Source organism: Neodiprion pinetum, chromosome 5, assembly GCF_021155775.2.
Source record: "Neodiprion pinetum isolate iyNeoPine1 chromosome 5, iyNeoPine1.2, whole genome shotgun sequence".
Taxonomy (NCBI): Eukaryota; Metazoa; Arthropoda; class Insecta; order Hymenoptera; family Diprionidae; genus Neodiprion; species Neodiprion pinetum.
Genome location: NC_060236.1, coordinates 29,399,777 through 29,427,122, shown reverse-complemented (window position 1 = coordinate 29,427,122; position 27,346 = coordinate 29,399,777). Strand labels below are relative to the sequence as shown.

Sequence of the window (27,346 nt, the reverse complement as noted above, 5' to 3'; positions counted from 1 at the left end):
GCGGCAAGCTTGATCGGTATTACTAATTGAAATTAATTGAAATTAGAGGAGTCGTATAAGAATAATAGTAAATAAACATTACAAATTTTACGTGTATTTTCAACGTTGACAACTCTCTCGTTGATGCACGTTACGTTGTATCTTGGCTATACCATAAGTCAACGTTCCAAGTTGACGCACTCGCTTTCGAAGTCTAAGCTCATGGAGACGAGAGACCTCAGCCTAGATTTTCACGGGTAGCAATATACAATATTATTTCGCGACCGAGTTTTCGACAAATAGGAATGTCAATAAAGCAGGGGCCTGATTCTGACTTATTTTTCACTTGTTAAAAGAAGATTTTCCGTTTAAAGCTGCCTTCTGACTGGTCTAGATAACGCTTCAGATCAGGTGACGCTACAATCCGTTTCGCGGCACTGTAGGGGTGCGCTCCGATAGCAGCCTGTGTGTCAACAATCTTTCATCTCTTTTGCGCTGCCAATTTTGGGTATAGCGCTGCCTCTGTACTAGAGAGTTTTTGGCGCTGCCAGATAATTTCGGAACGCATTCTAGGTAGCGCTTCTGCGACAGCATTCTGCTGTCCATGAAAATCCAGACACGCTGAAGTTCCGGACCGGCCGCATGTGTTGGGATGCCCTTGATTTGTGGCGTCAAGGGTAAATTTTTATTTTACGATCCAATTCATAAAAAAGTTGCACAAGTGAATGTAACAGCTCATAATATGCTGGTCAATTTTTGTCGATGATTAAGGTTAACCTGACTATCGCATTTGCCTAAAGCAAGCGAATGAAATTACAATCCGTGACGAAATTGGCGAGACTGAATAATATCATTCACCATTCCCGTTCCGCTCCACTGTCGCCACCTGCGTATGAGGAAGTTAACTATCGAAATTGCAAGAAACACAGAACCTAGCTGTGGATACACACACTTGATCGTGTTAAAAAATTAAATTAGTTTTCATTTCATAATAGAAATCAAAGCCTAGGTACTAGTAGATTATCTAAAATCCTAATTTCACTATCCGGCTCGTGTTAACCTAATTTGTACTTCACCAAAAGGTGAAGAGCCTCGCTAGATATCGGCGAACGAGAATAGAAAATATAATACACGATTAAACCGCTAACTGGAAGTAGTACACCACCACCGAGGATCTTGCGAGAGCTGGCAGGCAATCACGAATACCCCCAGTAACAGTGACGGAGTACGCATACTGCCAGACCTTCGGGGTGACGCGGGCACATTTTTTTAAACCAAAATGTACGTACATTGTTACAGTTACTGTTCCGCAATGCAAACACCCATCGCTTGCCACAGCACGATCAACGGCTTCGATCTAATGTCGAAATTACTCGCCGCCCAATGATATACGCCTTTGTTTACTCGAATATAAGTGCCGTCATCCCGCTTTCGCGAGAGATTGCCGTACTTTTTTCCTTCCATTTTTACTCCTATTATGTCTCGTTTGATTTTTTGATCAGAGAATGAAAAGTTGATAACACAAATTCGTGATAACTATTTGTATATGTACGTATCATTGCTGTAGACTTTTGGCTTGACATATATGTACTTTGCATTTTGCTTTTGCTGTAAGGTTATTGACTGCCTGTTTATTCTTCGCTCCTTAGTTCGCTGACTTTGTCTGACACTGATTTCATATTGTCGTCGATCGTTTTTCTTACAGATTAATAATGGCGGACCTACCACGCCGTATAATAAAAGAGACGCAGAGATTGATGCAGGAGCCGGTCCCTGGCATCAGCGCTGTACCAGACGATGCAAACGCTAGATACTTTCACGTCATTGTAACAGGTCCCGAAGACTCACCGTTCGAAGGCGGACTGTTTAAACTAGAATTATTTTTACCAGAGGATTACCCAATGTCAGCCCCTAAAGTTAGATTTATTACTAAAATATATCATCCCAATATAGACAGGTATGCTACATCTGCTATTATAATGTATTCTACAATGTAAACTGTTGAAAAAGCTGAACTGATAACTAAAACATTTGATCGTATTTGGTTTCATGTTACCAGATTGGGCAGAATCTGCCTGGATATATTGAAGGACAAATGGAGTCCTGCTCTTCAGATAAGGACAGTACTGCTATCAATACAGGCTCTCTTGAGTGCACCAAACCCTGATGATCCATTAGCAAACGATGTCGCCGAATTGTGGAAGATTAACGAAGGTGAAGCGATACGCAATGCCAAAGAATGGACCCGTAGATACGCCATGGACAACTGATCTCAGCCTGGTCCGTTATCGGAGCCTTCCTCTCGCACGCATGGCGCATGGCAAAAACACCAATGCCTCATCGTCCCCATCTTACGATCCTTGTTCCCGTTACCACCTTGTTCCTCCTAGACCTCGAACAAATTGCACCACCACCCTGTCACCTTCCTCCACCAGACTAACATACTATCTCAGTCCCCTGCTGTTGCCACTGATGCTGTTGTCGCTGCCGCTACTGCTGCTGCTGCTGCTGCTGCTGCTGCTGCACCTCTGTCGAAAATTTTGCTATTTGAAAGAATAAAAGGTTTTTTCTAATAAAATTATACGTATTATAATTAAAATGACAGACTGCATTTTCTATTTTCGATATTATTCACACAGTTTCGACGTTTAAATTTATTTCCATTTTATTACCGTTTGTTTAATTTTTTTACTCTCTTGATTATGTATCCAAATTGAATAACGGCGGTGAAAATCAGAGCAATAGAGTTGCAAATTCACACAAATACTCGAAAAGAGACATCGGTTCTTTACGCTTTTTTTTATCTGAAAGAAAAATGTTTTTATCTCGACGATTCACAGAGTCGTTATTTTGAACTACGCTTCTAGTGACGTATGAGAAGGTAGAATCCATAGATCGACTCTTCATATATGTGATACGAGTTTTTAGGAGAATGGCAGAGCTGCTGTATACTAACTGACTGGTTGAGCTCTCACAGATGTGGAATATAATAATACTCACTACGTGATTTTACCATATAACAACATAGAGACAATCGTCAGTTGGAATTTTTACTAGTATTTGGTACTGGCTAGCATTTTCATAGACTACTACTACTACTACTACTACTACTACTACTACTACTACTACTACTACTACTACTACTACTACTACTACTACTACTAAATTGTTGGGATTTATGCAATTATTAGGGGTTTTTTATATATGTGTATGAATATTTATAAAGTACAACGAATGATAGTATCAATTGTATATACATACATAGTTCCCTATGGGGAAGAATTGTACGTATTTGTAACTGTTGCTGCCTTCTAGAAGTTAGCCACCACAGTTACGTGTAAAAATTATCAACTGCAGGATTTATTTATTGAAATAACATCTACTAGAAGCAAATTATTTTTATTTGATGTTTGGATAGATTTGAAGCATGTATCTTAAAATGAAAACAAAGAATATTACCAACTCAAGTGCAGAGACGTGTAATCTGAATAATCTGGTCATGCGATTAACCTGTGTTGTAAAGAATATCGAACTGAAATAAAACAGATTATAAATTACTAGCCGATAGTATGGTATACAGTAGCGAAGCCGTGATTATAGTATGTTATACATACATATATAGAGAGAAAGAGAGAATGATAGAGAGAGAAAGAGAAAGATAAGGATCATCGATCATTATTTAAGGAACTGCAAACGAAGATGTACTATATTTATGAACAATAAAATGATGATATGAACTGAATTATTTGGTTAAAGTATACTATACGTGAAAGTCGACGGACCTAGTAATGAAGTATACAATATTCCTTAATCTACATCCATATATTTGTGTATAATGATAATAATTATTACTTATGTGTGTATATGTATAATTTTCTTGAAGATGACAAGAAAATGAAATACTTCGTTTCTTAAACCGGAAGAAAAAGGAATCATTTGACTGGAAAATAAAGTGATGGCGGTAAGCTTATAGGCCGCCGGTGTGATGTTAACTCCGAGTGAGTGATTTCTTTGTACATATGAAGATATACACACACAGAGACTTCGGAATACGGATAAACAGACTTATATGCACACACGCTGTGTTACATTGTAATAATGATTATTGTAACTATTATGTATTAATAAACTAGGTTGTTTAAACAAAAATATTGTCTCATTGGATCAAACTCTCCTAAATTTCCGAGTTTTCTCAGGGAGAAATTTTCATTACCCACGATCAACTGGATTATTCAGATCAGAAAGATTTTTTTATCAAAAGGGGGTAGTTAAAGGGTTGATTTTGAATTGTGAGAAGGTGGTAGGGACAATGCCGTTGTAAAAAGAAATTCAATGAAATCCCAATTAAATTATAGGCAGTAAAATTCACGCATTACAAAGGAAAATCTTGATAAATGAACGTAATCCCAAGTCAAGCTTCACGAGGAAAATCCGTCTGTTGTACGAGAGATTTAATGAAACCTTTTTTCGCAATGCGTTTGGATGATCATTACGATTTTCATCCCTATAAAATATTTGAAATAATAAAGACCCTGCAATAGATTGTATGCAAATTTTAAAGTACGAATGGTCCATCGATTGTTAGAAAAAAAATGTTTGCAACAACGAAGCTAGCATAGATAAAATATGTACAAAGGAATGGATAGAATTTTGAATTTGAATTCAAAATTACAGTTTATTGTTATCTTTGTATGGACTAGTATAGTATAACCATATACACATTCAATAGCTCACTTATTTAATAGTTTTAATTTATATAATACACTCACAAACATTGATAGAGAGTCATGATATTCTTTGTAGTGCAGTACTCATGACTTGTGAAGCTACGGCGTAAGCTCTATAGTATGTATGTATATCTATAAGATAGGTATAATTATTTATATATTTTTTTCTTTATACGAATGGGCATTGTTCTCCTTTATTTCTTTCATTCTTCCTAGTATTTTCGTTTTTCCATCCCTAGTATATATTTTTTTTCATTCAAACTTTACCACGATTTTTACTTATGCTTTGTCCTCTTTGTTTCTCTTCATCGTTTTCTACCACATCATCACAATTGAGCTTAAGCTGACCTCGCAATAATCTTCACTAAATTTTGTCCAGCGACACCTGTTCGTCACATGACTATAAAAGAAAAATCTCAACAAGATTATCGACGGTCCGTAGAGGTATATTTCAAAGAGTTTAGACTTAAATTAATGAAATTCACTGGCAATGATTTGAAAATTGGGTATAGGTAGGGTACGTGTATTTTTATAGAAGAGCATGAAATCAGAGATTCTAGACCAGCGATGGCGGAGTAGTTTTTATCATTTACAACACTTACAATGACTATGAAAAATAGGCGTTTATGTCATCATTACTCTACATCCAAATTTCATAGTGTATGATTAATAATAGCCACATTTCGAATAGTAATAAAATCAGAATAAAGATCATGCGTAATAATTTTAAACGCCTGTTTTTCATAGATGAGGCTCACCTTAATTTTCCCAATAATATTTTCTTTCGTATCCATCCAAAGGATAGCAAGATATTTTCTAAGAATTTAAATTGCGGATGTCTTTGTTAGATTTTGAAAAGAAAAAAAAGAAAAATGAAAGTGGCTAGACATGATCAGTCCAGTCTGTTCACGATGGCTGAGTATTTCCCTCGTCTTATTTAGTTATATATTTTATTCTTAGAGTAATGACTAGATACATTTCAGCCACCCAACTATGTATATCATATCGTTTGATCCCATAAAATATATCCGCAAGTATCCGAAAAATTCTGACGAAAACATCAGACGGCGAGAAAATTCATTGGACAATCAACGACACTCAAAGTACGTTCGAATAGAACAAATTAGTTTCAATTTCGTTCTCTTACTTGTTTAGAACCAGTGAAATTTTTCGCGGAAAAATTATACTTCGTCGAAGATCGTCAAAATGTTTAGGAATTACACATTACCTCACCGTCGTAAATATCAATATATCGAATTTGAAAGCCTTAATAATAGCTGAAAGTTGAAAAGTAGCTCAGCAAAAATAGACAAAACGTTAGCGATACGTTGTAACGATAATAGTAGGTACCTATCTAGAAGAGCACACAGCTATAATCCTTTATAAAATTATACTTACGCACCATCGTATAGTATAGTATAGTATAGTATAGTATATTAAAGTATATAGCATAGTTTGAATTACAATTATTCATAGCCATACCGCTGCTACGGTAGATCAATTCTATACACATATTCCATTTATAGAAGAAATCTACACGTCATGTTATAGAGCACGTATTCAATTATAATACCGATTAATCTATTGTCCACGTTTTGTCATTCATTTGACACCGTAACATTCTTGTATATAAACTCTGCTCTTCGCCGTCGCTGCGGCTTTTGCAATTGATAACTCACTCGAGTGATTTCCCGTATTATAGAACATCAAACGTTATTGTGCCTTGTTAACAGAACGACTCGTTGATTCAATCGATTGATTAAAACAACGTAACTATTGCTCAGGTTCATCCTTTCTAAAAATAATTCTAAATTTTAGATCCTAATTATGAATTATCTGTAACGTATTTCAAGTGAGCGAATATTCGGTTCACATCCTACAGTTTCTTTTACAGTCAACAGAGCTCTTCTAAACAATTACCGAAACTCTCGTCGTCACTATACATATCTATTGCATGTACGTATAACTATAAATTCCAAGTATCTATACATATTATTATATTATAACGATGATCGTATAGTGCAAAACTAATAATTAAATTGGGGCATCGGCGGGCGTATTGAAGCAATCGCTTGTATTATATAATTAATATGTGAAAGATAAAAACGAATGAGAATTTTAGAAGAGAAGAGTTGATCATCATCGTCTTTAAAACGAGAGAGATATATGTGATGTTTTTTTTTTTTTGTATTTTTTTGTTCGCGTTTCATAGTTATTATCTTAAGTTTTTAATTTTGCGTTTTCTTCTTTGTTTTTTTTCTTCTTTTTTTTTTTGCTATAAATCTCAACGACAAAGTCCTCTGCACTTATTTAATATACAGTATTTAGTCCACCACGATTTATAACACCATCGCGGTAAAGACCCTTTGTGCTATTTATAATGATGTGCATTGCATCTCCTATCATCATTTCTTGGCGATCTCGATACGCATTTATGTTTCCCGTAGCAATTTGATCGGAAAATTTGATATAACGTTCAAAGTTTAACATATAATTTGCTACGAGAAACCTATGCTGATTAATAAAATTTATAATATATTCATACATTTTAATAATATATAATTTATAGTATATGCATATGTTATAACGCGTGTATGCATGTATGTATGTACGTATGTATAAATTATGCTTGGATAAATATTCAGTTAATTTGCAGGTGGAGGCTACCGTTTTTGGTTTGCCGTTATTACTCGTAATCGATTAGCTAAGCGGGAGGAGCTCAGGCCAAATAATTTATGTATACAGTGTCCCTTTTAAACCGAACTTTCAATTCGGGGCGGACAACATATGTCGGATTTAATATTCAAGACGTTTTAAATGGATGGCGGTGGATGTATTGTCTCTTTTCTATGCGACGTGACATGACGTGACGGCCAGGTGACTTTTTCAAACTTTATATGTACACCGGAGACTCCTGGCCAGTTAATAGCCGAAACATTGATGTTGGCATAGTCTTCATCAGAATCTGAAAACAATCTTCTTTAGAATAGTCATAATTTTCAACCTACTTTTACGTAAAAACATTTTAAACATTTTTCATTCGAATTCAGAGAATACTTGGAAATTTTACCGTCAAAATTTGGGAACGAATGTTGACTCTTTTCGGGGAATGACAGTGCAATTCAGAGCATTTTTTGTTTTTCATTAAATAAAAGTAAAAATTTATTCCATTATCACCTCCCCAACAGACGTGGCCAAAAGATTGACGATTTTTTCATGCGGCACGGCGACGACACTTTGATTGTTGATTTCAATGATTCTATGGCCAACCCTGACCCCTCCTCTCTCTGCGATTCCTCCCCGTAGAAGACTGCATATAACTCCATTTTGTACACTGAATCCTAGCTGATATTTTGTGTCCGGTCTTTTTATCTTGACCTCAACGACCGGGGCGCACGGGACGACAGTGAGCTTGACGACCGTTTGATTTTTAGAATTTTTTATATAAGTCTGACAAGTAGACAGCGGCAGGCCCACCAACGATACACCATTTATCGCTATTATTTGATCTCCGATGTTCAACTGACCGCAGCGAGCCGCAGCACCCGCTGGGGCGAGGTTGGCTATTACGACAGTCGGAAGCATGGACCCCCACCCGGATTCAACAATAACTACGCCAAGAATTTCACCCTTTGCTTTTGGAACGACGACCTGGAAGTTACGATTCAAACTGTTAAATTGATTCAAGGTTGACCGGAGTGCAATGTCGATTTCAAAGTGCCTGGCAAATACCTCTTTCTGCATCTCCTTCTTGGCGAACATCTGCAGTTCGTCACCGAATATCTCCTGGGAGTTTAACACCTCCTGGTAGTCCATTTCCTTGACGAAACTGTGGTCCTCTATTCCATTCGCTTTGAGGAATTCCATGTAAGCGACTTGGAAGGCTTGCCCGATGCTTTGGGCAATGAACTGCGCTTCTTCACTCTCAAAAACGTGACAGATCATCTTTGGAGTTCGATTGATTTTTGGCGCCTCTTCCATTTCGTGCGGTACGAATCTTCTACGTGCCATTAATACTACTAGATCCCCAATGTCTGCTATGTACGATATCGTCCTCAGAGCATGATCCATCATAATTTCTTTTAAATCGGTGTTTAGGACCATTATTTTCTCCGTCGAAATAAACAGATCCACCTCTGTGCTCGGCTGTGTTTCTCCATCTGGCGCCTTGGGAGAGATGAATAGAAAAAGAACCGATTGACGAATTTATCATCACGAAATTGACTAGGTTGTGTTAAATTTATATACTCACCAACGCCTAACGTCACAAAGCAGCGTGTTAAATAAAATGGAAATTTTACAGAGTTATTTAGTATTATCACAGTGTTGGTAGTGGTTATACAGTAGATTCAATCATTTCTCAGCGTGCAGTATGATATAAGTTCAACTGAATCAGAGTCGCAACTCAATAAACTTAAATGATTATATACATCAATGTGGTGATAGAATATCAGGGGGTTAACCATTTTTAAAGCAATAAACACATCATTGAAGAGAATTACACGAAATGTGGTAAAATTTTGATAAAATGCTAATTGTACCCATAGGTTTTAGAATTGTCAATAAAATTTCCGTGAATATCGAAATTAATGAAAGCTTAGAGATATCCGTAAATCTTCAGGATGATCATGTTCAGAACATGGCCCAAAAAAATATACCATAAGTTTGTGTGATTCAAATCGATTCTCAGAGATATTTCAACAGCATCAATGAAATTCTAAAGGAACGTATCGATTGTTCCAAGATTTGCACGGCAACTTTTTAAAAAATTGTAAAATCTTGTTGAAGTCGTAAAAATCTACGATACATTGAGTACAGTGGTGGTGACCACAGTTAGGAATGGTGAACTCTTGTAACAAGTATACAAGTTATATATCGAGGTTGTCAAGTTTAGTGACAGCTGTGTAAGAAATCTGCTATAAGAGCGTCGTTTAAACTTGAAACGAGCGACACTTCGGGCATGACCTTCTTAAACTGAAAGATAAAATCTAGAAAAAACAAAAAGAAATAAAAGACAGACAAAAGTAATAACGATCAGAAAAGTTTCTAAATAAGTTCTAAACAATGAAAGGAACTTCTGGTCTAAGGGCGGGCGGACCTTTATCTTAGTGACGGCCTCTTCGACCATGTGTTTCTTGAGACGTTTTCGCCGCTTTCGTCCCCCTTCCTCTTCCACCTCCACCGACCCAAGAAACTGTAGTCTGAAAACCGTGGTGGGCCCCAACGGGCCGCCGATTGGGGCCAGCTGGGACTGAGCCCCGATACTGATAGATTCAGACTGTCCACCACCTGAGGTGCTCCCTATAAGTTCTTCGCTTGAGTCGCACTCATCTTCCTCAAGGCTTCCTTGTGACGCAACACTGCATCGACCATAGGCATGTTGCCCACCATAGTTTACCAGCGTTGCCTGCATCGGCACTGGACCATCCTTCCGTTACGCACGCGCCAAACAAACAAACAAACAAAGGCTCTGGCTAGTCACATTGCCACGGCACCGACACAGAACAAGACAAAGAGAGCCAAAGCTCTAGAAATTCTCATTGCAAATATAATAAGTAAGTAAGTAAGTAAGTAAGTAAGTATTTAGGTGCGAGTGTTAAAAAAGCTTGTCAAGACATTATTTCCACTCTATTTTTTTGTTTCTTTCTTTTTTTTTTGCAATTTCAACTAGATACTGGCTGTAAGCTGCTGCTGCGGCCCTGGCAAAGGGAATTATTTGGTACATCGATATTTCAGTAGTTGGTACACGTTTCGAATCAGTTAAAGTTAAAAACCAATGTTTGCTATGCAATCTTTGAAGTGGGTGAAAAATTCTTTTTCTACATGATTCAGAAGAGAAAATCAATTTGTGAACAATTACTTATAATATTGGATACAAGTTCGTTCGAATTATCCTTATCTATTCGGTGCGAATAAAAAGGGCAGTACATATCAGGTACAGAGATTTGAGTTCGACTGTCTGCGATCCTTCCTAGCATTGGCTATCTGAGATAATCTGTGGCACCAGTTTGCTAGAGGCAGGTAATCGGGGATGGAAAGCAAGCTTGGGCGAGGATAATTGCAAAATTTTCTCATTTTCAAGAAAACTGCGGAAGAATCAGGCAAAAGACACGAAGAAGCAGGCATAATAGGCACACAAACGGAGGCTCGCTTAATATTCTCCTCCTGTCAACTGTCGCCTAAGTGATTCTACAAGAGATACTCTATACGCTGTGGAAACCGGCAGCGTGACAAAAGTAAGTTCAACGAGATGTAAGCGGCATCAAGCAAAGCTCCATAGTGCCTTGCAAAAGTAATAACTATTTTGAAAAGAAGAAAAAAAAAAAAATTATTCATCTAAGTAATTCACAAAGTAGCCAAAGTATCGCAGCCAGATCTTGTAAAGTAAGCAAATACGAAACAAAGCAAAGTAGAAGTCACGTACGAAAGGTACGTGACTGCGTGTAATGGAATAATAACAATGCCGATTAATCGAAGCGAGAGAAACGAATAGATAGATCAAAGTTTATACAAACACAGACAGACAGACAGACAGACAGACAGACAGACAAACAGACAGACAGACAGACACGTCAAAAGTTACATTGAGAAGATGACAGTGTTCGGTGGTCGGGTGGTGGTGTTGGTGATGTGAGGAAGGGGGGCGCTACACTGAAACATCCAGGCCTCTTTACACAATGGCCGTATGACAATTATTTAGATTAATTCATATAGTAAATTATATATTAAATAAATATGGCGGCATAAATATGATAAGGTCACAGTATTTTACACATAACGATGTTTCTTTTATCTGTCGTTAAAGTTACAATCTGTCAAAGTAATTACAGTACACGCCGTGAATACATGATGACATTCAGTGCATGCGTCTATTATCGTGTACGGAATTCCTTTGAAAAGAAAAAAGACAAGAAAATTTCAAAAATTAACTTTTTCTTCTACGACAGAGTTGGGTAATAAATCAAAAGCGATCTTGATTTAAACGATCGAAATTACACTGAAAATAAAAATCAAGATCGGTAAGTGTTACCTAACAAAATATTACATTTGGCATATTCTGCACTGTTTCAACCACAGTTCGCACCCCAGAGCGCTCAGCTCTTGTGCAACTTTTCGTTTCGTCATTGAGATGCAATTAATTGGGATTAGAAAGGGTGAAGTGCGTTAGAAACAGAGCTGAATATTTCATATGGACAGTTCTAGTATACAATATTATTCTGTATTCCTATAATACAGATTTACAAATATATAAATATGTGTATAAATTACGATCAGATATTTCTGATCCTTAACATAGAAATTAACATCTGCACTGCTTACCTTTATCCTAGAAACAGCCTCCTCTGCCTGGCACATTCTGGTTGATTTCGTTGGCTGTCCTTCGCATACCAACTGTGTGGATCCTAGATATCTGGCGCGGAATAAGACGCCTTCGATCAGGACTGAAGGGTCGGTGAGTAAAGCTGAAATAACGAGAGTAACGCATAATTTAGAATCATCGAATAAGAAATTAGTGAGCTGGCCAAACGTAGCCAGATACTCTGTGTGACAGCCGAGCAACTGGACAGACTTCACTTGGACAAAAGATTGCGAAGAATGAGATTCATCTTCGCTCTCATTCCCTGGCGAGTTTACTAAAAACGAATTAACCATGCTCGCTAGTAGATGTCAACTTTGATACAAAAGAGAGTGGAGTGTGGTGGAGATTAAATTTTACGATCAAGTCACTTAACGTCTTACGTGAAACTTCACTTTAGCAGTTTCAACGAGTTATTAGGCAACGAGTAATTTACAATCAAGTTAAATCTCGTTATCAACACAATGTCAACAGTGAAGTACGTAATTTCATTTTTTATCAACACCAAAGAAAGTGATATTAGACAGATTTCTTAATGAAAAAATGGTGTTACTAGACTTACGTACCATTGGCGTGCGTTGAGACGTAATCGAAGCACAACACGTTATCCAAGATAGCAGCGTTAAACAGGATTTGAAGAGTTGTTATTGAATGCAGAAGATTATTTAATTAAATAGAGATAACCACACGCTAGAGAGCCAATTCTGTTACACAAGAAATTAAAGACAGAGATGTAATGTTTCGATAAACTCGGCATGCAAGACTGGAATGCTACGGATGGTTCAATTTTTCATCTCAATATTTACCTTACTCATAACTCTAATATTACTTAATTGAAAAACAAAAAAGAGAAAAACCATAAGTTTCCACTTAAATTCACATTCGTACAGGATAACAAGATATTTGATGCTACCTTCTTTGTTTCTGCTCTTCTTCTTTCCATCCTTATCCTGAAAAATAACGAACATTCAAACAATGTGAGAGGTACCTAGCATTCTATCAATAATCCTTGTTTTTCAAGCGGACGAGCACAGCTTCGGCGTTTGATTTTTATCCCAATTTAAAATCATCACATGATACTTGTCAAATAAGTTTAGGATCTAAAGAGAAAAGCGTTACTTCTCTTTTCCATTTGCCCGAGTAACTACTATTTGATAGATTATACTGTAGTTGAAATTTTGCGAGTGTCTCGAATTGCAAAATAGATGAAAGCATAAAATTGACCTTTCAAAAAAAATATTTTTGGAAAAAATCAAGTCCATGTGAATATTTTGGAAATCAGTACGTGCAAGTTTTCATCCAAAATCTGATTGCTGTTTTAGAGTCTGCTGTTGAGTTAATATTGTTCACTTTTCAAGTAAAATGTGATTCCTGCTGAAATTGAAAAAATAATCAAAGGTCTAAGCTGATCGAGACATCCGGTTACCTCGTTATAAAAATGTTTGCATGCTTGCTTAACAAATATTGAATGAAAAGCTGTGACAATGTAGCCATGCGCTCCCCTATGCATATTAAAAATCTGAGTAAAAATTAAATAATCACAAGACGCGGGGTTACATATAAAGTGGAAAATGTGCATCATTTTTTTCCAGAAGAGAATGGAACAATGTCTAATTTTCACAACATCAATTTTGAGGATAACTTTTAGTAAGCAATAAATCAAACTTCATATTCAATTAAAACTGCAATTGAAACTTCAAGTTTATATCCTATATCCTTTCTCTTCCATTACAGTCTCTCTGACTAGTGCGACGTTTCTAAAGTAGATAGAGTTAACAAAGTATAACATGCATCCTAAATGATATTTCAAGGTTCGAACCCTATATAAGTACATATTCCTGGTGTGAAAATTTCACAGTAACGTTTACAACTTCAAACAGCTACTCTGATTCTGAATGGGTTTGGGGGAATTTCTACGTTTCGTTTGACTATTGTCAAAACGAGGGATTGTGAAAAGTTTAGAAGTATTTTTGTACGATTTTTTGATAACTTTCCGCGCAGTTTTTATAAGTTCGAAGGAGTAACCAAAGTCCGTAAGACGCTCGTTGAAATTTGGAGAATATTTTGGAAAACCTTGGACAGGAATATGTATTGCAACGAAAGGAATTCAACTGTGAAATTTTTTGAAAAATGTGTTGGATCAGGTACGTAAAAGATTAAGTAGATAGTTTTGTGTAATTTATACTAAATGGCCTAGATGATTAAATAATTTCATGTCAATCATGAAATTGTTTGTATAAATTTTCAATCTTCAACATGCTTACTCGCGTTATTTCTATCTATCTATTCACCTGACTATATAGTGTTTGATATTCAATCGCTTTTAATAGAAAACAACGTGCTGCAATTCAATCACTGCTCCAGCAAGCAAGTTAGATACATCGATCGAAGAGGCAATTTTTCCGCAGAGAAGAGAATAATACGAAAAAGAATTTAAAATACGAGTGATCAGTTTAAACTATGACATTTAGCCGAAATTAGATACGAAAGTAATTAAATGCAGACTCCAAATTTTTATGTAAGATTCAGCCAGTGATTCAAGCTGATCACCTCGTAAATAAACAACTATCTTCGAATAGCCTGGTGATTAAATAGGTGTAACTAGAGTCGTGCAATCCAATAAATTAATAATCATTTTTTTTTTCAGTTCGAAAAACTGCGTTAATTGAAGTTAAATAAATCAACTGGAAACTCTATGAGCAGTAAGCAATAACGATAGGCAATGTCAGCGAATGTGACGAAGGGAGCACCTTTTTCACCTTGCCGCTGGATTCCTTGAGGCTGTGAGGGGGCGAGGGAGAGTTTTTGGCTGGGGTCTTCTGGGGGCTCGACGCAGTTTGCGTGGGACTGGTTGCTTCGCGATCACAGGGTGGCGATTGGGTGGCGGAAACCGTGGTGGCGGGAGTCGGAGGAGGGGGAGGAGAGACCGAGACCGATACTGAGGTGGACGGCAGGGGTTCGGAGGGTGGCAATGCATCTAGAGGAGCGACGCTCAACGTTTTCGGCGGAGTCTGTTTGGGAGTCGCAATTTTTGTACTCATTGGTGGCAACATTGTCCTAGTTTTAGGCTTCCGCCACCCCTGCGTAATACCAAGACACCATTAGTAGCACACATACACCATTAGTAAAACTCTAATTTTCAGATAAGTTCTTTCCATTCTAAATATTATCGTTATTATCATATTGCTCAATTTCAGGGTTGCGCAAGTAAAAAAAAAAAAATGTATATATATATACACATATATATATGTATTTCAATATTTTGTACGCAAATTCTCAAACTAACAATCAACCCTTTGTTTCATTCTGCTTTATCAAACAGTACAAATTGTTTTTCAATGTACACCAGACAAGCAAAAAAAAAAAAAAACACTTTACTTTCGATGCTCTTGGGTAATCTTGTAATTTTTTCAAAACAGCATTTATATACTCTTTCTCGCGATAAGATATGAAGTAATTAAGGAAAATCCTTTAATTTGTGTCACGTTACCCTGAATTCCTTGGAAATACAAGAAAAGAAACAGAAAAATTTTATATTGTATTTGTTTGAGAGAGAGAGTTCGGTGCTAATTTCAGGTTTTTTGAAACTACAGATCAAAATTCGATTCTTGACACAAATCTATTGTCCTTGGTTTTGAAGCACACACTTGAGACCAAGTTTAGTGAAGTCATTGAACTTAAATGTTTGCTAAATGGCTCACTTGCTCCCGCATATTATCGGCGTCGCAATGTATTTACACCTGATTCAACAAATCCAATTAATATAACAAAAGTGGGAAATGTGTATTCTCATTGGTTAAACAGATTGTTTGATACCTGCTTCTCTGTACTTATTTTTCTTTATTTTATTGTCAGCACACATGGACGATGCCTCAATTGAATTACACAAAAATATTGTACCTACTGTGTAAAAATTCCTGATTCAGAACAAAACAAAAGTTCATATTCACCTTGTCGTCGTAGAAACCTTGGTCATCCGTTCTCTGTTGTCCGAGAAGTCTGTCAGTCTCAAGATCTGTGTCCGCTTCTTCTTCGTCTACAACCTCCTCCACTTCACCGTCAGCGTCTTCTCCTACTCTTCTGGCTTCCGAATCTTCGCTGTTACTCTCCCCGCAGGCTCTCCGCCTGCCATCCAATATACTACCTCTTAGTTAGACGAACTTATAACGACAAAAAAACTCGTGACAGTTTCGAGGAATCCCAAAAGTTAGTCGTTAAACGGGAAACTGTTTCAAATCCCGTGAGATCATTAAAACCCATGATCGTATTAGATAATTTCAATGTATTTGATGAATCCAACAAGAAGCTAATCAAATTCTGCGAAATATATGCCATGATGTTTTCGAACAACTCAAAATTTTTGTGTACTCTTGGAATGCCTCATTTATTTCAATTCTTTCACTTTTATTTAACAATAATAATGTACCTTGGTATCCATACAGGGCTGACGCTTGGCTCTGGAGGATCTTCGGACGGTGATTTGACTGGTAGAGTTTTCGTTCTCTGTAGAGCCATCCTGATATCTTTGATAGCAGCTTCAACTTCGCCGCCAGTTTCTAAGTTGGCGCTTTGCCTGCCCTGAGGTGCTGGGGGTGGCGGCGTGCCGAGAGGGTCAAGTCCGTCCAGTTCAAGTTCGTTAGTCTCGTAAGAAATGTCTTTCCTTTCCTTACTAGTGACAAATAAGTCAGGCGAAGTCGTTTTCAGAGAATGCAAAATATCTTTGGTAACATTAAGGCTCACGTCTTTACCAGACTCGTTCTCAGAGCCGAGCATGTCGTTGCGCGTCCTCTGTATAATCTCCCTCTCGATCTCGTTTATTTGTCGCTTCATGAGCATCACTGTTGGATTATTGTTATCTGTGTCACTGGCATGTCCGCTCGACAATCCATCCTCGAGCACAGGCATGCTTGTGTATATTCTAAGAGAGTCTGAATTGTTTCCAAGGTCACCAACGGAGCCCAAAAGCCCGCTAGCAGGCATCAGTTCGTTGTCCATCATCATCAATGACATTTCACTGTCTAAATCACCGCAGTTACTGTCGCAGTCTGTTGTCTCAGGGCTGAGGGTGAAATTCCTTGAATGTCCAACCTGCAGACCAACTTCTGTCTCACCAAGGTCTTCGCTGCTTCCGGTACCCACCGACAAGTCCAAAAAATTGTTTTCGTGCTCCACCGTCTGCTGTAATGATAAGATATTTTTACCACATATTTAATGCTCAGACTAGTTTATTATTAATGAACAGATTATATGATGTGGATTCGTAATGATTCAAAATCAGTCTTGCTCACCGTCTGGGAAAAGTCAGCCCTCTGCTTTTTGGGTGACTCGTGTATCAGGACTTCTTCCAAAGTTGGCGGACCACTGGCTAACCTTTGGCCTACGTACGCGCTTCCGGCTTGCCTCCGAAGTTCGTAGTCGAGATCCTTAGGAGTAATCGGCAATGAGACAAATAATCCTATTTTTTTTTTGACGAAATTAAGGAAAACGGGAGCTGAAGAAAAAACGTACTTGAAACAGAGAAGAATCAATATTGTTCTCCTTTTCTTCGGTAGGTGGAGGACACTTGAAAAATTCTTCGAGCACTTTCCGTGTCTCCGAAAATTCATAAAGGTAGTCAAATGTACTGCCACCTGGTGAAACGAGACTAGATAAATTATCACTCGGCAGTACAGAGGACTTCAAACAGTCTTCTTCTTCCTCCTCATCCTCTGGTTCTTCAGGCGGTGGAGGTGTGGGGCAGGAAGGTGGTTCCTCAATTCCAGACGAGGCCAGTTCTACAACGGGCTTTTCAGAAATTTCTACAGGTTTTTCCTCCTTCTGTAATTGGAATTGGAAAGTCAGGAACATGTCGAAGAGAAAAAAGTCCATGTCTCATATCCAGTCGTGATTACCTCTTTCTGATTCGGAGTAGTAGGTAAAACTCTTTGAGGAAAACCAGGTCTGGGCGGGGCGTAGATGGATGGCGATGAGAGTAGAGTGGGCAGTCTAGAATTTTCACGGACTCCATAGCGTCGGGGGCTGCCAGAATACTGTGCAATAGGAAGCTCCCCAATTACTCTGGCAACCTTGTGATTACGTTCTGGAGGAGGAGAGTCTCCCTCGCAATCACTGGCTGGAGTAACAACCTAATGAAAAAGACATTTTTTATCTCACAAAGCTCGTCAGTTTTCCATTTGCATAGTAGAAGCCGCTGCGGCGAAGACAAATTTTCTTTATTAACAGTAACTTGTAACGCAAAAAAAAAAGAACTGAGCCAAATCATTGTTAGTGATTTTAGGAATAATATTACATGCACAACGAGAAACAAAGTGAGAGAAGTATAACGATTATTCACCTTGAAAAAATCGGATGTATTACGATGGTAAGCGGGACTCGGAGTGCTCCCTACGCTAGATCCAGGTGGTTCAGGATGCATTCTGCCTCGCTGAGAATCTTCAGTTTCGATATCGATATTGTCAGTTGTGTTTTGTTGCCCAGCATTAGTGGGTCCGAGATCAAGCCTGAGGCCTCGCCAATTGTCGTCAATATCATCAAACACAACGACCTCTCCGTCGCTCACTATTGCCATACTACGTGCAGGCGTCGTGTGATTGGATTGATAATCTACGCAGTTCTTAGGCAGGCCATAGTTAAGATCAGTAATACTTTTTGGCGTGTTATACTCTACGTTATTGCTATTCAGTATCGAGTCATAGTTTATTATGCGACTGGCTCGATTACTCTTTGGCGAATCGTAGTCTAGGATAGACTTTGTTGTATTTCGACGCACCGAGTGTACCTCCGACGAAAATACAGTCTCTGTTACTTCGCGATTAGAGCGCTGTCTTCTGGCCTCTCCGCATCTGCGAAAAATAATTAGAATTAAAATACGATAAGGGCGTCCTGGTAGTGAGCTTTTACCGAGTTACATGAGTAGATTTAAAATATATACATTTTTTAGCGAAAACAGAGAATTTGGAATAATATTCTTGCTAATTACCGGCTTCTTAATTCCCAGACGCTCTGCCTATTTGGTGATTTATTGTTCTTTTTAACGCTGAGCTTGTTATCTGTCTGACAGTCATCCACTGCCAGAGAATTTGATGCAGCCAAGAATCGCGGCTTTCTTGCAGCAACTTTACCTCTGCTTTGCGAGAATACCTCTCTACCGCCAGCAATCTCAATAATCCTGTGCAAACATTAGGTCGCATTATTATCTGAGCATACATTCCATAAATTAGGCTGCAAAAAGAAGAAAAGGTATTAAAAAGACAAAAGTATAATCGGAATCGTGTAAAATATGTTATCTCCATCATACACTAAAAGCGTGGAATTCGGTTACTTTGATCGAGGGCAGTTTTCTCGCTAGGTTAGGTCGTTATTTTTCAGAGTTTTTCTACTGGTACTAATAAGTAATTGGGCGATATTCTACATCAGAAATGTCAATTACGATTACTTTCTGATCACGAGAAAATACGCACGATAGAAACATGCAGTGATTTTTTTACACTGACAGCAGTCGACAGATTGCGGAGATTCAGGTTTAACCACAAAAAATGGAAGAGAAGATATCTATGTATATGAAAATCTGATCAGTTCTGTTGCTGCTGCTGCCTACCTCGCTAAAGACAAGAATTGATATATTCATCTATAAAAATAGATGGGAATTGCGACGAATCGTTAACAACAATGCACGATTGACGTACGCATATCCATTTCAAACATGGAACAATGCAATGAATTATTTATCTATCGGCTGTTTCGCCAAATGAAAATATTCGATTTTCGATCGGTCTTCGACATTATAGATCCAATATGATCGGCATCTCAGTTTGCTAATTGAGTGCAAGTCACTTGCTGTGTTTGTGTGTTCATATTTAGTCAAGAGATGGCGCAGAATCCGCAATTCTCGGTTGAAGAGACAGGTGGTTTTTTTCAGGAAATCAAATCATGAAGGATTTTTCGCCAGAAATTTTACGAGGTTCCATTACAATATTGAATTTATAGATCGTGGTACGGCATATTTACAAAAATTGAACGAATTGCAATGTTCTGAACAATCGATATCGTCTTCGGATCAGTATCTCAGCGTACGTTATGTAATACATTACATGGCAAAAACCGTATTGCTGGAAAGGTACGGAATTCAGATCTACAGAGATGATATTACAATTCTACAAAAGGACAAACGGTAAAGCAAATATCAACGAGCCTTGCTCTGCACTAGTAAAGCTTTATAAATTATATACCCCAAAAGTCGAACGACAGCTTGAAAATCGCAAACCGATTGGTCGTCTGGATATCTTCTACCACCGAGCTTGCAAATTTCATTTTTCGTTCAAGCTGTTCGTGCGAGCAAGTCGCGCTACTTATCAGACCCTTTTATGAAATCTTTCGAAAGTTGATACGAAGAAGATCAACTCTTGGCGAATGATCATTATTCAAGATATGAAAATGCCGTTGAAAAGGACACTATCTTCACGTTTGGTCTCTGAGGACTGCCATGGTATTATAAACTCGAAAGTTGAAGTATGGTTGGGAGATTTGTATTTTAAATTCACTGCCTTCAACCATGAGATCCTTTGAATTAGTTTTATAACCATCATTATTTTTTGCGCAAACTTTAAGCGGCAAGTGTCATCTTATTCCGCTGACGTTCGCAGCTTTACGGGTGGCAAAAGGTTTAGGAAGTAAGGCGGAGAATTTTAGATGTCCTATTTGGTAGTCAAAGGACCACGCGAACCTGGCATTTCGAAAGCATTACTGCCGAAGAATAATAATGTCAAGCTTATAGTCGATATTTACTCGCGATTAGAAACCAGATTACACGCTGAATACGTTCCTATTTGTTATTTTGACATTTGAAAACCTCGCATGCCTAAATAAGCGAGTTTGAAAGTATGAACATATTCACTGTTTTAGAATTCCAGTAAATTGATGTACTCTGCTTTTGAAAAGATCTAGGAAATTTACAGTCTACGTCTATTGTAGAAAGAATTACAAAATAATGGTACTAATAACCGGCTAAAAATGGTCCAAGTTTTTTTGCAATTTGTTTCAATTCAAATCACTATGAAAGTCAACTTAATCAGCGCACAGTACACAATCAATGAATAAGCAAAATAAATGAATCACCTCGAATCGCGAAGTTTATAGCTGCGATCGCCTTTGGCGGAAGTCAAGATATAAACAGGGCTTTCTTCGGGGCCGCTGTCTTCCAGGGCGTCTTGAGACTGCGCCTGATGGTCGCTTCCGGCGAGACTGACGTAGTTTGGTGCATCTTCGCTGCGCCCGGAAGCTGACGATGAGCTTGACGAGGGCAACTTCGCGGTTGTTACCGGAAGCTGGGGCTCACCCGGAAATCCGGCGACGACACTCGTAGCCGTCCTACGAGACAGCGAACCTGATTTTTTTCTGCCATTCGCTTGCTTTCTACACCTAAAGGAACGCAACTCGGACCTCTTATTGTTAAACATCGTGCAGAATGAGTTGTTGGGCATATACAGGGCGGGTCTACAATATTAGGTACATACTTCTACATACGTTAAGATAGTGAAGGACTAAGTCCTTTCAAACATGCATCTGGTAACGGTTTACTTTAAAATTACGCTGCAGGGAGTTTTCACTGGGTTTGAAAAGAGTTTTCAGAAAAAAGCGCCTGTCGGATAAGAGATAGGCAACACACTATACGCAATATTTGAAAATTCATCTTGGCGCGTGTACATGAGTGTTGCTCAAAATTTTACTACATCCAATTTCGCTGAAGTGTAATCATTCATAGGAATTGATATAGTGGCTATAATCAAGAGTCTGCAAGGTATCTTTTGATAGAGAAGAAATCTTGAATATTTGTCCTTTCACTTTTACAATATTTTGATATTGGAATATGTATTTGTACAAGTTCAGCAAGATATGTAAAAATTCAGTTCAAAATTTGTCCAAAAAATATGCCAATAACCAGGACCTTGAATTTTGGCAATAAATTCCTCGAAACTTCTAGTAATCCCAGATAGTACCAAAACCTGCAGTACAACAAATGGAGTCTACTGGACGTTTTGCAAATATACCGGATTATTTCCGTGATGTGCCCCATAGGGATCCCTAATTATAGGCAAACTGGGGTAAAAATGCACAACAAAAAAGCAACGGATGCTCAGAATGAACTTGTACCATAATTTGCCTACTATGAGGCGCATCACGGGAATAACTCGGTAGAATGGGAAGAAATGCAGGGTTAAACTAGCTCTCAAAAAGAGTGTCTGAGAAATCTCACTGCATATAGCGCACAAAATCTACGTTACTTTAGGGGAGAAGACAACGACTAGCAATGGTGAAAAAAAGGATGTAACTTGCCTGTCGGAGGTGTCGCGTTCGAGGTCGATCATGTCTGCGTCTTCGTCGGGGTTGTTGTTGTTGCTTTTAAACTTGTCGACGGAGTTCGCGATCGTCGTGATCGTCGCGATGGTCGCAATTGTCGCGATGTTGGCTGCTGCAGCGGTGCGGTTGGTGGTACCAGTTGACTCGTCGGTATGCCGAGGATGGTCATGCGGATGACTCGGCGTCGAGCCCCCCGATCGCGGGGGTTGACCGCCCCTAGGCCGACATTTTGGGAACAGGCGGTTCAAGTCTGCGTTCTCCAAAATCAGGCTGGTCATCGCCGCGACTCGACCGCGTCACTCGGGTTGGCTTCCATCCTTCAATCCCAATAATTTCCATACACAATTACCATCCGTGTATGCAGGCACATACTACAAACCTGCTACAGGTAACATCACACAGGACAAAATCACGATCTATAAGGCGTCTGAAATAACCGATTTCACATTATTGTCTCTTGCCCGTTTCAAAGATAAACTGCAATTTTACACTGACATTGATGTTTTACATTTTCTACCATGGCACTTGTCTAACGAAACTTGATCAAGATACTCGAGTGTAAAATTACAAACTGAAGATTATTACGCGAAATAAAAGAATGTAAGAACTTGAAAGGGATTGAAAGTTTTTCAAGAATCCCGGCACCCTCCGCGCTCGCGTGTAGGACAAATAAAGGGTCTCAGCTCACAGAGATCTCTCCTTTTCAATACACTGACAATGAGTCATAGGAGAGAGCCAGAGTCACGCGCCGTGGCTCACGTGTCCGTTTCGTGTGTCAAATGCTAAGAGCAGGATCGATATACATGCATCGAGGATCGACGAGTAGGGGAGACCGGCCAGGGCGAAGTGGGCACCGACAGCAAAGTGAATTTCACGAACAAAAGGCCGTGTCTATTCTACACCCTTACTAAGCGCAGAACTGCTTTCAATCTCACGATCAATTGTTCACATTTCCATCCACATTATTCTCACTTGGAGTAAAAGTAGAAGAAGCAAGACACTATCGGGCGCGAGGAGATTTTACCAATCCGGACGGAATAAATCTTTACATGCTAAGACTTCCCTTTGCGTCGGGAGCCACCTCGTCCTGACCGGATGACGACGATGAGTCACGGTACCGAGGGGATCTTGAGAAGCGATTCACTTACGCGAGCGTGTATGCGTCCATCTGCACGTATACCTTTATTACTGTCATTATTGTTATGATTATTATATCCACGCGATGAACGATAGTGGCGTTGCAGCCAAGGGGCATCCAAGAGCCCTGGGGTCTAGACCAGCTTTGTTGTAAGCCTCCCAGGTGTAAAAATAACTCGCATGTATGCCAAAATGATATACAAGGTCTTGTTGTGTAGGTATTAATACGTATCGATTCTACGTACCCTTTCCTTCGCAACCTGGCTCAGGTAAATCGTACAACGTACCGAGTATGGGTAGGTACCTCTGGGTACGTAGAACTTTATCGGTACTTACGAGACGATCAATGCACGTGGGGTGATTACACGCCTGACTTGGATTTCCTACTCTTAAGAGTTTACAAGACAAGCCCGCAAAATTCGATTCGTTACCCTTTTCCCGTATTATCGTTCATGATCACCGCACTTTCTCTTAAGTATTATACACCTTTCTTTCTCTATTCTTGACTTTCTGTACCCACAAATTCTAAGGTGAGAAATTAATCTGATTTTAGGGTAAAAACTGTAGATCGTTTTTTGTTCTTCGTTTTTCGCAACTGGAATAAGAAATACCGATACTATTTATTTATTCTTCCCTTCCTCGGCCCTCAAATCACGAATAATCAATACCATGTGTTTACCGAGTGGCCCGTTTTCCATCCCACGTAACCATCGGTGATAGACTTTAATGAGAATTTATTTCGTCTAATTCAATTATGCCTCACAACTTCATTTACACGTATCGAACATACGATTGAGCACGTAATCGTTCTACTGAAAAATGCAATGCCACGAGTTTTCGTTAGCGCCTTTTTTTAAAGTCTGAAAAATGCATCTGGGTAATTTCGAGGAGTAAGAATTATTTTATTTTACTGAATAATTGTACGGAAATGAGAAGAAACGATTGAATATTTCGAAGAAAACACCTCAAGCATCCAACTCTCTTTGGGGGCGTCCATTACTTACGTGAGATCAAAATAGGGGGGGGGAGTTGATAAAAATCTCACGTCAACTTTTTGATTCCGACAATATACATTATAATAACAGATAATATTTTACATGACAAAATCAATCCCGGGCACAGAAAATATTGAATATTAGGTATTTAGTGGTGTGAAGCAAAATACATGAACTTATCAAATAAATTTAATTATTTACAAATTATAGGGTAAATCTCACGTGAGGGGAAGGGAAGATACCACCACATCTTACCAATTTTCACCGAGGAAGTGGGTGGTTCAAACTTGAAAAAAAAAAAAAAAAAACACCTTACGTAATTAATGGACGCCCCCTTTCGAATATCTCCATAATCTTTTTTCATAAAGATAAAGAACAGTTATAACCAGATGTCTTTTATAATCGAGTCAGGAACCGATGTTGTGAAAATTGATCAGCGAGGTCAAAGAACGACCCATAACTCCTTTCCCATCTTTTCGGGTTTCCCGAGGGGAGATCGCTAATCCGCGTCGGTTATTCTTCTCACGTTGTAATCAGAGTAGGATAAAGAAGAAAACGACGAGCAGGACCTCTCAGGTAACTCGAATAAATTTCCTTTAAGCCACCCGCGCTTCGCACGCCGACAAAGACGTTCGCAATTGTGTGCATTGCGTGGCTACATATAGGTACACTATGTATACAGGCATACCTATCCCTACAAGCGCACCGTTGGAAGGGTGGAAAAGCGCCTGTCCGCGGCGGCGGAGGCGTCGAATACGCGGTTGGCTGCGAATGTAGGGTGAGAAAGAGTGAGATACCGAGAGAGGGAAATAACGAGAGAGGTGGCGAGTGCGGCGGGAGGATGAGAGGGCGAAGGAGAGATGAAGAGGGGGGAGCGGGAAGGAGGAGGCCGAGGGTGAGGGGTCTGGTCTGTGCTCTGCTGAGCGTGGAATCAATAGGGGGTCACTGGCACCAACAGATACAATCGGCACATTTTGAGTGGGCCTAGGCAGAGAGAGAGAGAGAGAAATTTAAAGAAATAAAAAAGAAAAGAGAAAGAGAAAAAGGGATGGATAAAAAAAAAAAAAAAAAAACTCTAGCCTCGTGCTCGCTTCTGCCCCTTCGTATATTATGCATTATTAAGTGCCTGAGGGTTGGCTTGAACCGTCAAAGGCTTCAGCAGGTACGAGACACCTATTCGTGTGCACATAGGACTTGCCGTGCCAACGAAGCAGTAGGCGGGCAGTTTGACTTTGATCGGTGAATTAGCTGTTAATATACCAGGCGAAAACAAAAAAAAAAAAAAAACTTTACACACGCCGAAACCTGGACTATTCTAATCGACAGCGTTCGTCGAATGGTAGCAAATTTAACGAGAAAAGTTTGGCTTTGAGACTCCTTACACTTATATCAGGCACAATTCTGTAGGGGGCGTGTGCGGGGATTCAGAACAGTCCGAAGAACGAATCTACATCGTAACGATAAATTGAGACGTAAAATATGCCAACGACATTCTCCAGATAACTCGGATACACAGCGATGAATGTATAAAGTGTCGATGTCGTTGAAAGGGTTGAAAATCGTGTACCGCATTGCTGCAAATCGTTATTGCAGAAATGGTTGTGTATTTGAATTGTATAGAGAATTGTGCGTATTATAGGCAAAAGCATGTAGATGAATGTATCGACGACTCGCAATAATTAGCGAAATTCTTAACATGTGTGAGATATTGGCACGGTGGCAGTCAATCCCGTTTCGCAAATGTCACTATTTATCGATACTTGAAGTTCATTATTAAGGCTCATCATAAATTAGCCGCCCGGTGGCAACGAGATTTCGCACAAATGTCACAACACGAGAGCTTTCGGCGATTCCTTAGGAGGGCGAAAAATATCATCGGGGCTTTAGCCACGGAATGGTTAAACTCTGCGAGGGCCTGATGTTCGGATACGGAAAAATGTGAAATGCCAAGCGACTACGTCTCAAGTTGTAAAGGCGCAGCATGTCTTGCTCGCTGTGCTATTCCGCTCGAGAAATGTAATCGATCCAGCACGTTAGCGTAAGTACGTAGCATTTCGGTGGCAGGATATAGAGACGTGCGAAATAGAAAGCTATTTAAAAACGGGTTGGCAATTGTCCATCGGTACCGGAGCTCCGATCGATGGCGACATTTACCTTGTTAACAAAATGCTTAAACCTTACACTGGTCACTGGGTACTAAGGCACAAACACTTATATATCGGAGCTGTTCCGCTACCCCACGATTCGTTTTGTCTGTAGCGACGCACGGGTGTATGGTGGGTGGCCGATCACTGAGCAGACAGGCGAAAATTCACCCTTACGCCGCCAGGGCGAACTTGCGCCACGAACTACGGAGTCCACTTAGACCCGCCACCTTATTCACCGAATCGAACGGAGCCTAGGAAAACTGCTTATTTCCAATTACGGTAAATTTGTTCTTCGGATATTGAAATTCGATTTGATATCGCCTTTCCGAATGTTGACTATATCAAGCGTCTCTGACAATGAAGAATGTCTAGATTGTCTTGTTTCAATAGTGAAACAAAAAGTATGAGTGACTGCTGGTGCAACGAGTGGCCACCAGATGGCACTGAGCTTTTGGCGCGCCCGTAATAATGAAATTACAAATTGTAATGACTTTCGATGATTCGAGTGCTGGAAATAACTTGAGATTTCATCCACAAATTCCGTACTGCCATGGCTGCACGATATAGATATAGTTCGCGTTCACACAAAATTGTTTGGTTGTATTTTAGAAAAGTGTAAATTGATCTAATTATTACATGTTTTCTTTT

General features: G+C 39.1%; 2 protein-coding genes and 1 long non-coding RNA gene across 18 annotated transcripts; 2 read left to right on the top strand and 1 right to left on the bottom strand.

Moving 5' to 3' along the window:
* The first annotated feature begins 564 nt into the window (after nucleotides 1–564).
* LOC124220459 (ubiquitin-conjugating enzyme E2 N) lies at nucleotides 565–3,721 on the top strand. Of its 4 annotated transcripts, none has more exons than XM_046629366.2 (4): nucleotides 565–656; nucleotides 1,062–1,260; nucleotides 1,685–1,936; nucleotides 2,039–3,721. In XM_046629366.2, exons 3-4 carry the CDS (start codon nucleotides 1,692–1,694, stop codon nucleotides 2,247–2,249), a joined length of 456 nt encoding a protein of 151 aa, XP_046485322.1. In that variant the 5' UTR covers nucleotides 565–656; nucleotides 1,062–1,260; nucleotides 1,685–1,691; the 3' UTR covers nucleotides 2,250–3,721. The 4 variants fall into 4 exon arrangements, with proteins under 4 accessions (XP_046485322.1, XP_046485321.1, XP_046485323.1 ...); XM_046629367.2 differs by lacking the exon at nucleotides 565–656 and adding an exon at nucleotides 751–988; XM_046629365.2 differs by lacking the exon at nucleotides 1,062–1,260 and having other exon boundaries at nucleotides 608–656.
* LOC124220455 (uncharacterized) lies at nucleotides 2,558–26,861 on the bottom strand. Of its 13 annotated transcripts, none has more exons than XM_069136780.1 (16): nucleotides 26,706–26,861; nucleotides 22,396–22,736; nucleotides 21,178–21,480; nucleotides 19,043–19,231; nucleotides 18,398–18,905; nucleotides 17,955–18,188; nucleotides 17,572–17,880; nucleotides 17,352–17,486; nucleotides 16,490–17,241; nucleotides 16,014–16,203; nucleotides 14,814–15,143; nucleotides 12,977–13,013; nucleotides 12,027–12,169; nucleotides 8,439–8,873; nucleotides 7,884–8,357; nucleotides 2,558–7,671 (listed from the first exon to the last, which is right to left on the bottom strand). In XM_069136780.1, exons 2-16 carry the CDS (start codon nucleotides 22,695–22,697, stop codon nucleotides 7,600–7,602), a joined length of 4,413 nt encoding a protein of 1,470 aa, XP_068992881.1. In that variant the 5' UTR covers nucleotides 22,698–22,736; nucleotides 26,706–26,861; the 3' UTR covers nucleotides 2,558–7,599. The 13 variants fall into 13 exon arrangements, 12 of the variants coding, with proteins under 12 accessions (XP_068992881.1, XP_068992885.1, XP_068992883.1 ...); XM_069136784.1 differs by having other exon boundaries at nucleotides 12,027–12,148; XM_069136782.1 differs by having other exon boundaries at nucleotides 14,823–15,143.
* Nucleotides 9,470–16,019, top strand: LOC138191066 (uncharacterized). Its single transcript, XR_011177349.1, has 4 exons — nucleotides 9,470–10,261; nucleotides 10,789–10,942; nucleotides 12,038–12,159; nucleotides 14,711–16,019. It is a non-coding gene; the product is annotated as an uncharacterized lncRNA (long non-coding RNA).
* Nucleotides 26,862–27,346: the final 485 nt, after the last annotated feature.